Raw genomic sequence first — 10686 nt, forward strand, 5'->3', positions numbered from 1 at the left:
AAAAAAAAAACTCAAGATTTGACAGGGAAAAAAACACATCGTCATTTTATAAAATTTTATTGTTTAAGATATTAAATAAAAATTAAAATGCACTATGTACACGTGCAAAAATTGAGAATACATGCTGGTATACCCACTCGACAATTAATATAATAATCACCATCTACATCACACTAGCTATTTGATAATTATCCTACAAAAAACGGCTCCAAATATGTCGTGACCAATTTAAATACTTATCAATTGTCATAAATATTATTTTAAGAAAATTTAATTGAAATTATTAATATTACAAACATTATGATCGATCGATCGCCTTAATAAAAAAGAAAATTGACTTTTCATTCTGTTCACATTTGAATATGTTTTTTATTACATACTAGAAAACAAACTCGTTGAAAGTTCGTTGCCTAAATATACACGAAAAAAGGAAATTACTCGAACAAATAAAAAATAATTATTGTGATAAGTCATTTTTGTATATGTCCAAGTGTTTGCAACGGTTGTCATTAGTTATTTATTTTATGTTTTCTAATTAATTCAGGGTCGTCGGTAGTGATTGAATAGCCGGACCTAAATTTGACCTAATTTAGAAAAGAAAAACAACGGTGCTTAAAAGTTTAAACCGTTAAACGAGACTCAAACGTTGATTATTTGATTAAGATGGGGCTTGAAGATCCGAATAAGACCCGGCCCAATTTGTTTTTTTGTTTTTTTTTAATAAATAAATTACCCCTTTTAGTTGGTTTCTGATTCAACAAGAGAAGTGTGATCTTTGTGGAAATGAGTCTTCACACCAAACAGGGGGTTTCCATTTTCACCAGCTGATCTACTCTCTCTTTCATACAGAGAGGGAGTAAGTAATCAATGGCAGGTCCCAAACCATCGCAAACTACCTCCTCCAACCACCATTCCTTCGCTTCCAAGTTAATTCTCCTCCTTACTCTCCTCCCAATCACCCTCGCAGCTTTCGCTTTCGCCCTCCAATGGCGCGGCGGAGGTGTTGTAGACGTTGACGATCCCATCTCTAATTGGTCACCCCAACATAACTCCCATATATTCCCAGGCATGGACTCATCTCCGCTCGCCACCGCCGTCGACCACCACTCCTCCTCCGATTGCCTCTCCCTGGGACAATCCTCTTCTCCGGCTTTTCCTTACTATAATGATTGGAAGTTCCAATTTCAATCCGATCTTAAACCTAAGGTATAATTTTTTGCTATGTTTGTGTTGGATTTTGCTTTTTTGGTAGAAGAGGTGCTTTAGCTTTTGGATTTTGAGTGTAAGTGAAGTGAGTGCCTTTCAACTTAATGGATCTGACATTATGATTTCAGAAAAGACGGTGCTAAATAGATAGAACTTGAAAATAAGTAGAAAAGATGAGAACAATGGTGGTGTTTGGTGTCTTTATTCCCCAGTTTCTAGCTTCAAGTATTTGCATTTGATTTCTTTTCTGCATCACTAGTAAATGATTCCTCTTCTCATCAGCATGATTAGCTGAATTCGTCTAACATTATTTTCTCTGTGTTCAGATATGTATTACAACTAGTACATCTGCTGGCTTAGAGCAGATTTTGCCATGGATGTTCTATCATAAAGTACTTGGGGTTGGAACCTTCTTTCTGTTTGTTGAAGGGAAAGCTGCCTCTCCTAGTGTATCAAAAGTTCTTGAATCTATTCCTGTAAGTTTCAATTCTGAGATTTCTTTTCTAGCAAAATCTTTTACTGGATTTAAAATATAATTCTCTTAATGTGAAATGTGAAATGAAAGCTTGTGTTTGTTTAGGGAGTCAAAGTCATATACAGAACAAAAGACTTAGAAGAGAAACAAGCTAACAGGTTGGTGTGCCATATATTCATGATTCCTAAAGTTACCCAATTGTTTGAAAGAGCTTGATGAGTTATTAATAATGCTAGATATAGCTACATACATTCATTTATTTGCTTATAATAGTTTCTTTCACTTTTCCTATTACAACATTGTACTTATTCCTTGCATTTATCCCTTGTTTTTATTTTTATATAACATTCAAGTTTTCTATTTTCCTTTTGCATCAAAAGTCGTATATGGAACGAGACATGGCTATCAAGTTTCTTCTACAAACCATGTAATTATGAGTTATTTGTGAAGCAATCACTCAACATGGAGATGGCTATTGTCATGGCAAGGGTGCGTATCATTTTCATTATCATAAAAACTCAATTCAAAAGTCATTCTTTTATGTTATCCATTTGTTATTTAGTGATGACTCAATTGTTTGTGAAATTGGTAGAATGCAGGCATGGATTGGATACTTCATCTTGACACAGATGAATTGATGCATCCAGCTGGCGCTGGGGAGTATTCTTTAAGGAAGTTGCTTCGTGATATTCCACGGGATGTGGATATGGTTGTCTTTCCAAACTATGTAAGTTTAACAATGGAATTGGAATTCGTGATTCCATTCCATTGGAATCCTTCAAATCCCATGATTGAAGGAACATATATTATAGCATCCCAATTTCATTTCTTTCTATTACAACAATGCATTTTCAGTTTTTTCTTATTAATTGGAATATCTACCCGATTATAGCATTGCAATTTTAGTTTCTTTTTTCTTATTAGGATATATTGTATTTTTGAAAAGGTATCCAGTTATATTAGTGGAAAACTGGAAATTAATTTATATTTGGATGATATTATTATAATTGGGTGGATTATATAAATGAAATAAACAAGTAAATGAAACTACATTGCTATTTCTCTCATTTAACCAATTTCTAAATAGTTACCACTTAATCGGGAAAACATCTTTTTCCTGACTTTCTCAATTAAGCTGTTTTTTTGGTTAAATTTTAGCTTCCAATTTGCATTTCCAAATATAATAGTTTGATATTCCATTCTCTTATACATTAATATCTAACATTGTGAATATTCATATTAAAAGACTCGAAATAATACGTTTTCTTTACAGGAGAGTAGTGTAGAGCGTGATGACATTAAGGATCCTTTTATAGAGGTTACATATTTCTTTCTTTCCTAACTTTTTACAAATTTGCCCTTGTTTATCATCTATACTTTCAAAGATTGGACTTAAGTGAATCCTTATTTATTGTTTTATTTGATTAGATATCAATGTTTAAAAGGAACTATGATCATCTTCCAAAAGATACATATTTTGGTATGTATAAAGAATCAACTCGAGGTAATCCAAATTACTTTTTAACTTATGGAAATGGGAAATCGGTTGCTCGTGTTCAAGATCATCTACGCCCTAATGGTGCTCATAGATGGCATAACTACATGAAAACTCCAAAGTACTTTCTTTATCTCTTTCCCTTTTACACAAAAGACGTAAATACCCTCCAGTATGAATAAACAGATTAATGTATTGAAATGGTTTTTAAATTTTTACAGGGAGATAAAACTTGAAGAGGCTGCTGTTCTACACTACACGTATGCCAAATTCTCTGATTTGACTTCAAGAAGAGATAGATGTGGTTGTAAGCCTACTAAAGATGATGTCAAAAGATGCTTTATGTTGGAATTCGATAGAGCTGTAAGTTCATTTAATCATTTTTTATGAGTAAATTACACGAATGGTCCCTATGGTTTAGGGTAATTTACGCGTTTGGTCCCTAAATTATTTTTGTAACTCGGAAGGTCCTTAATGTTTGTTTTTGTTACGCGCTTGGTCCCTGTCTTACCTAAAAACCCTATTTTTCCCTTGATTTTTTAATTTATTTAAATAAACACACCTCCAACCCCACTCTCTCACCTTACCATACCTACTCCACTATTTTTCTCTATTTAAATAATAGTATTTTTAAGTAAGATAGGGACCAAACGCATAACAAAAACAAACAGTAGGGACCAAGCGCGTAATAAAAACAAAGAATAGGGACCCTCTGAGTTAAAAACATAAGTTAGGGACCAAACGTGCAAATTACCTCAAACCATAGGGACCATTCGTGTAATTTACTCTTTATTTATTACACTATTTTTGTCATTTTTTTATTAAGACATTATACTTTGAATAATCAATCCAATTATAGCATTAAAAATTGATTTCTGATTGTAATATGTTGATATAATTGGCTAGAATATTCAAAGTAGGATGTTGTAATAGGAGAAAATGAAAGTAGGATGATGTAAGTATTATCTAGGGTTAATTTCATAAAAGGCCTTATATTTTAGAGTAAATTACACGAATGGTCCTTATGGTTCCTATTGTTTGTTTTTGTTGTGTGTTTGGTCCTTGTCTTACCTAAAAAGACTATTTTGGCTTTGATTTATTTATTTATTTAAATAAACACATCCCCAACCTCACCTTACTTTACCTTCTCTAGTCCACCTTATTTAAATAAATTAAAAAATCAAGGGCAAAATAGTCTTTAGGTAAGACAAGGACCAAACCCGCAACAAAAACAAACAGTAGGGACCTTCTGAGTTAAAAAAAATAAGTTAGGGACCAAACATGCAAATTACCCCAAACCATAGGGACCATTTGTGTAATTTACTCTATATTTTGTGTTTTTCCCGGATTAAACCTCAAATTTATCTTTTACCTGAAAAAGACCTTGTATTTTTTTCGATCTGGCCCTTTTTAGTCAATCTTTTTCCAAAAAAAAGGTTTTATGCAGAAAAGTCCTATTATTTTTTTTATAAAGTCCTAAATGTTTTTTTTTTAACAGAAAAGTCCCATTATTTTAGGAAAATCACATAATCTGTCATTTCTTGTTAAAATAAAAGAAATGTAGTTTTTCGTTAATTTGGGCATAATGTTAAATAATCAGAACTTTTTTGTTAAAAAAAAGTTAGAACTTGGAGTTTTCTGCATAAAACCCAAATAAAATTGCAAAATATGAGGGTTTTTTCGAGAAAAGCTACAAAAGTGAGGGTTTGTTTGGAAGCAATTAGAAGGTTGAGGTTTTTTCGGAAAAAAAAAAGACAAAGTTGAGGGTTTTTTTTGGAAAAATGAAAAACTACAAGGTCTTATTTAGGCAAAACCCTATTATCTATTGATTTATTATTGGGTTTTGTTTCAGGCATTCATAGTTGCTTCAACTGCAACCGAAGAAGAAAAGCTGAACTGGTAAAAACTATAAAAAGCCTCTTAGCATTTTTTTAAAATTTTTATCAAACAAATTAATAAAAGTAAATTTCTATTTTATACAATTCCTTTTATTACAGGTATCGTGAACACGTGGTGTGGACTGATAAAACAATAAACTTAAAACTATTACGAAAAGGCATTTTAACTCGCATATACGCCCCATCAGTAAGAATGTTATCACAACATCTACTTTCATATGGTAAAAAAGTGGGGCCCATTTGAAATAAGTTGTTAACACTCTTATTGTGTGCTCTTTAATTCTACCACAGGTTATCATCGAGGGTTTAAAGGAATCGGGTGTGTTTACTTCTATAATTGCTAAAGCTCCCACAACTCTCTCAAGAGACAAGTTCTTAGCTTCCATTGAAAGTAGCAACTCTTCGAGGGACAGTGGGGCCCACTCACAGCCTCCAAGAAAGATCGGCCGAGTCACAGAGCATAATTCCCAAGCAGTCGTCAGAAAAATGTTGGAAGCCGCACAATTTCATGAAGCGGCGGTGCCGCCACTTTCTCCGCCCGGCCCCACCACTCAGAACAACCACATAGTCGAGGCCAGATAATGTGTCTGCTGTTCTTGTACTGTGTTTGACATGCATTGGACTGGACTGATATAGCATGTTGGTGATTGTTAAGAGATGAAGTTGTGTTACATGTTGCTCTCGATATGAGTTTCTGTATAGATAGATGTATTTAAAGTGTCGAGTAGAGTAACGTTGATTAATACCTTTTAAATCGTTCTTGGTTAATCTTGGTGTAACTTTTATGGGTTTGTATTAAGTTGGTTTTTAGGCTTGATTTTAATGTAAATCTAGACATGAATCCAAGAATGTGTTGTATTTCATTTGTTTTTAATCAGAGAGATTACAGAGCCAGAGTAATATTGAGAAGCCTTGTGCAACAGTTCTCAGACCAAACGGACCGAATCCATGTAGTCAACTTTAATTTGTTTCGTTAAATCGTAAAATAACTTCAATAAAGTAAAATATTCATTTGTTACAGTTTATACTTTTATAGTTTGCAAAATGAAATTTGAATATCAAATACAGAGTAAGTTATACTTTTTAAGTCGGTATTAGTTATGTCTTCCAATTAAACAACTGATATCCATATGTGTAGGGGTGCGCCGAAAAACCGAGCCGATCCGTCCAATCCGAAACCGAAGAAACCAAAACCAAAATAAACCGAAACTAAAAATAAAACAAAACCGAAAAAACCGGATACCTACGGGTTGGTATCGGTTTGGATATGTAAATAACCGCGGATACCCGAACCGAACCGTTTATATATATATATATATATATATATATATATATATATATATATATATATATATATATATATATATATATATATATATATATATATATGACTTTTGTGTGATATTGAGTTTATAATTGATAGGTGATATGCTATTGTCGATGCAAAATTTAAATTAAAAGCTACAGTTTAGTAAACTGTATAATGTGTTTCTATTTTTTTTTTTTTATCAAGGACATGTATATTTTATGTTTACCTATTTGATTCATAAAATGTAAGTTTTATCAACTACAAAAATGATATATTTCACACGTGAGTTTTTTATTTTTAGAAATAATAGCCGAAATGGTGTTTATAACTTTGATTATTTTTGTTTTTTATATTTAGTGGGTACCCGTGAACCGATGGTTACCCACCTTCAAACGGTTCGGTTCGGTTCTGGTTTTTTAGCAATTCGGTTCGGTTTCGGTTAGTGCATGTAATGTATCCGCCCCGTGGTTACGGTTCACAATTTTTTTACTATCCGAACCGAACCGCCCCGTAAACACCCCTACCTGTGTGTAGTAACATCAACTAGGGTTGGCAGAAAAACCTTGGCATGAGGGAAAAGATATGAGATTACATTGTCTCTTAAATTGGTGATGGCTACTATACCATCGTCTATGACAACTGACATAGCCTCAAAACACATGATAAACTCTCTTTATTGGAAAGCTCGACAAAATCTCACTTATGGTTTCTATAACATGTGCCATAATTCCCACAACCTTCTCTTTTTTAGTTTCCTTACCCTATAGAAAGCCGCTAAAGGTAAGACGATGTGGTCTATCATTTATCTTCCTTTTTTATGATCTAAAATCCGTAGTCATATGAAATTATCCTTTCTCTTTAACAACTTATGCTTTCTCTCCGGCCAATTACTCACGAATATTCAAAAATGCATACTCTATTATGTCAACGCTATGTTAGGTCTTTTTATCAAACTTTCAATGACTTTGATTTATTTATTCGTGTTAACTATCCACTTTTGATTGTCTTCAATGGATCCTAGCTTGTCCTCATCTTGTTGTTTGAAGCTAAGATTACCCTTTCACTTCTTCATACTCTATTTCTTTGGCCTCTACCATGTTCCTCATAGATATAGAGATACCACAAGCCCTTAGCTCCTTGGTGGATGTTAAAGGACGGCTAGGGATGAGAATGAATTTCGACCGAGAGAAGCCATTTTTAGAAAATTATTTAATGGTTTTTGCTTAAATTATGTTATGATATATTGTTTAAAAGATTGTTAATATGGTGGTAGGTGGAAATGAATTTGAATGGTATGTGGAAAATTTTATAAATTTAATATGAGAAATCTAATTAATTTGAGTGGTATGTGACACGCTATTGAAGGGGTAAAATGGTAGGCTAGAGTTAGTTTGTTAATTTAATTAAGGGGTTGGTTAAAAAGACACTTCATTTTACCATTTAGACAACTCTAACTAAATTTTGAAATACTTTTATTGGTTGAAATTGCATTGTTTTCCGAAAAAGCTGATTACAAATAGTTGATTATAGGTTGACTTTTTATAAAAGTGATGATAGGGTGTCTAAGGGGTGTATTATTAGCAGCACCCATTAATTAATTACAATCAGGCGGAATGAATGATTTTAGATAAACTTAAGAAAATAAAAAATTTAATAGTAGAACTGGATTTACAATAATAAAATTAGGAACAAAAAATTAAATTATATTTATCCCGAAATGTATTTTGAAATCCGAAATGTTTGTTTGGAATATTCATGTTCCAATTTTTTTTCTTTGCAAAATTTAGAAAAAATAGTTTATTTTTGTTAAACATTAGGTTTCATAGTTGCTAGTTTAGTTAATATCTTTATTATTTATGGGTATTTTATTTTTATAAACTCTAAGGTTATATAACTGAACATATTTATAATAAATATTATAAGCAAGGACGGACCCAAGATTCTGTAGTAAGTGTTGCCGGTCCACAATAGGTGTTGCCGATCCATAGTAGGTGTTGCCGGTGGCACATTTTATAGTAGAAAAAAGAAAAAAAATCGAAAATTTTGCACTACGTCGGGAAGAACTAGGTGTTGCCGGTGCCACCGTTGGCACCATACTAGATCCGTCCTTGATTATAAGTTGATTATATTCTAAAAACAATAAATATCTAATTTAGTGAAATCTCTAGAAAAATCTTAATATTTTATTCTAATTTACAAAAAAGTCTCAAACTAAAATTTGTTTACGATAAAACATGAATTACTGGTAAAAATGACGATTTGACATTTTTCCCGGTTTACTAGTTTCATTATTGACCTAGTTTCATTTAAGTCTCATTATTTTACCATAATTAACGAATAAATCCCAAACTAAAATTAAGTGATGATTTGACATTCTCTTTGTAACATATATTTTACTAGTTAGTTCCATTGCTGACATGGACACCTAGTCATTAAATAAGCTGATAAGATGAATACAATAAGTTATATAATGTTGCGTTTACCATAAGAACTTGATATCCATCTCATCGACTCATTTATAACTATGTATCAAGATCAACAGTAACTGTAAAATATGTGTTTCCAGGAAAAAAGGACAGGAACTGAGAAGAAGAGATGGATATGTCGGGTTACATAAGATTAGATAGACAATTTGAAAATTATTATAAAATGACGAAATTGTTGCTATTTTATATAATTATTGTAGTCTTCGGAGGATGCATTTTATATATTCTAAAAAACATAAAATACAATAGAATATCAGGTTTTATGGTAAACATAACATTCTATAATCCACCATATCCATCTCATAACATATTTAATGACTAGACATCCATGTCAACAATTAAATCGGTAAAATATATGTTACAAGAAAAAAATAACTAAATCATCACTTAATTTTAGTTTGAGACTAATTTGTAATTATGATAATATAATTAGATTTTAATAAAACTAGATCAGTAATGAAATCGGTAAACCGGAAAAAATGGGTCAAATCATTATTGTTTACATGTAATTTATGTTTTTTCATCATCAAATTTTATTTAATACTTTTTCATAAATTAGAATAAAATATTATGATTTTTTTTTTTTTTGAGATTTCCGTATAATTTATTAAGAATGTCCACAGCTTTTGAATTTTACATTTTTGAGGGTGCAATATGTATATAACAGAAACTTCTCGTAATCGATAAACTGACCACCCAGATTCAGCTACTGGGGGTTGGATAATGTTCATGGCGAGTTTCACAGTTACCCCCAACTCAATCTCCTCCTCCGTCCTCCGCCTTCAGTCTCCGTCTTCGTCACAGATATCCCCTCTTTTCCCAAGCTATCAACACCAATTGTGCGGCGGCGGCAGTTGCCGCAGAAACAGAGGTTCATTGGTAGTGACACGAGGCGGACCCCCAGGAACCAGCACTTACATCTTCGCCTTCGTCTTTCCACTCTCTCTTCTCGCCGTAACAATCTTCACTGCCATCAACATCTCCGATAAACTCGACAGAGAATTCATTGAAGATGTAAGAACCCTCAAACTTTTCAAAATTTTGATTCATTTCATTTCACAGGATGCACACCAACTGTTCGAATAAAGTTTAATGATGGGTTTCTTGTCACATAAGTCTACTATCTCTGTTCTAATTGTCCAATTTTCATGTGAAAGTGTTATAGCAAAACCCCTCAAACCCCTAAATCTGTTGCTAATTTTCCAATTTCATATGGAAGTGATAATTGGATTGAAAAGATTCTGAATTAGTCGCCTTCATTTTGTTGTAAACTGAAACAGCTAGCAGTTAATGAATCGATATTAGAAGCTCAGGATGAAGATGAAGAAGTTGTGATTGAAACTGATGAAGAGCTTCCTCGACCACGAACTCGCAATAGGCCTAAACGAGAAGCTGAGGTTTCAGGTAGGTAGTTGTTTTATTTGGTGTGAGTTGAACGAAATTGAGTTATCTTTGATTAAATGTTGAAAGAGTTGATCTTCATTTGTACAATATTATGCTTGATTCAACATAATCTTGTAATCTAAGTCACATTATATGTATAGTTCTAGTGTGTTTCCACCAAATGTTCTCTAACAATATATTCAAATAAGAATTTTGTTTGAATTCCTCTGTTTTGATTGATTTTTGTATATTTGTTTGAATTCGTCTGTTTTAATTGATTTTTGAGTGCGTGTTAGTTTTTTGTCTCTGCAAAATACATAAATACATGAATGCCCTCTTTATATTGGTCATCAAAACTATCTCTAGAAAATTTATCTATCTTGTTTGTAAAACTAATTATCCTACATAGACCTTTAGGGTGTGTTTGACAAAAA

General features: G+C 32.4%; 2 protein-coding genes across 2 annotated transcripts; both read left to right on the forward strand.

Annotated features, from left to right (window-relative positions):
• The first annotated feature begins 745 nt into the window (after nucleotides 1–745).
• Nucleotides 746–5983, forward strand: LOC111917475 (glycosyltransferase-like KOBITO 1). The gene is made up of 11 exons (XM_023913159.3): nucleotides 746–1206; nucleotides 1533–1682; nucleotides 1787–1839; nucleotides 2062–2170; nucleotides 2274–2408; nucleotides 2955–2999; nucleotides 3110–3297; nucleotides 3398–3539; nucleotides 5029–5075; nucleotides 5174–5261; nucleotides 5366–5983. Exons 1-11 carry the CDS (start codon nucleotides 868–870, stop codon nucleotides 5654–5656), a joined length of 1587 nt encoding a protein of 528 aa, XP_023768927.2. The 5' UTR covers nucleotides 746–867; the 3' UTR covers nucleotides 5657–5983.
• A 3501-nt stretch (nucleotides 5984–9484) lies between these two features.
• On the forward strand, nucleotides 9485–10478 carry LOC111917474 (uncharacterized). Its single transcript, XM_023913158.3, has 2 exons — nucleotides 9485–9883; nucleotides 10150–10478. The coding sequence occupies exons 1-2, from the start codon at nucleotides 9593–9595 to the stop codon at nucleotides 10279–10281; spliced, it is 423 nt and encodes a 140-aa protein (XP_023768926.1). The 5' UTR covers nucleotides 9485–9592; the 3' UTR covers nucleotides 10282–10478.
• The last annotated feature ends 208 nt before the right edge of the window (nucleotides 10479–10686 follow it).

This window comes from Lactuca sativa, chromosome 1, assembly GCF_002870075.4.
Source record: "Lactuca sativa cultivar Salinas chromosome 1, Lsat_Salinas_v11, whole genome shotgun sequence".
In the NCBI taxonomy this organism is placed as follows: domain Eukaryota; kingdom Viridiplantae; phylum Streptophyta; class Magnoliopsida; order Asterales; family Asteraceae; genus Lactuca; species Lactuca sativa.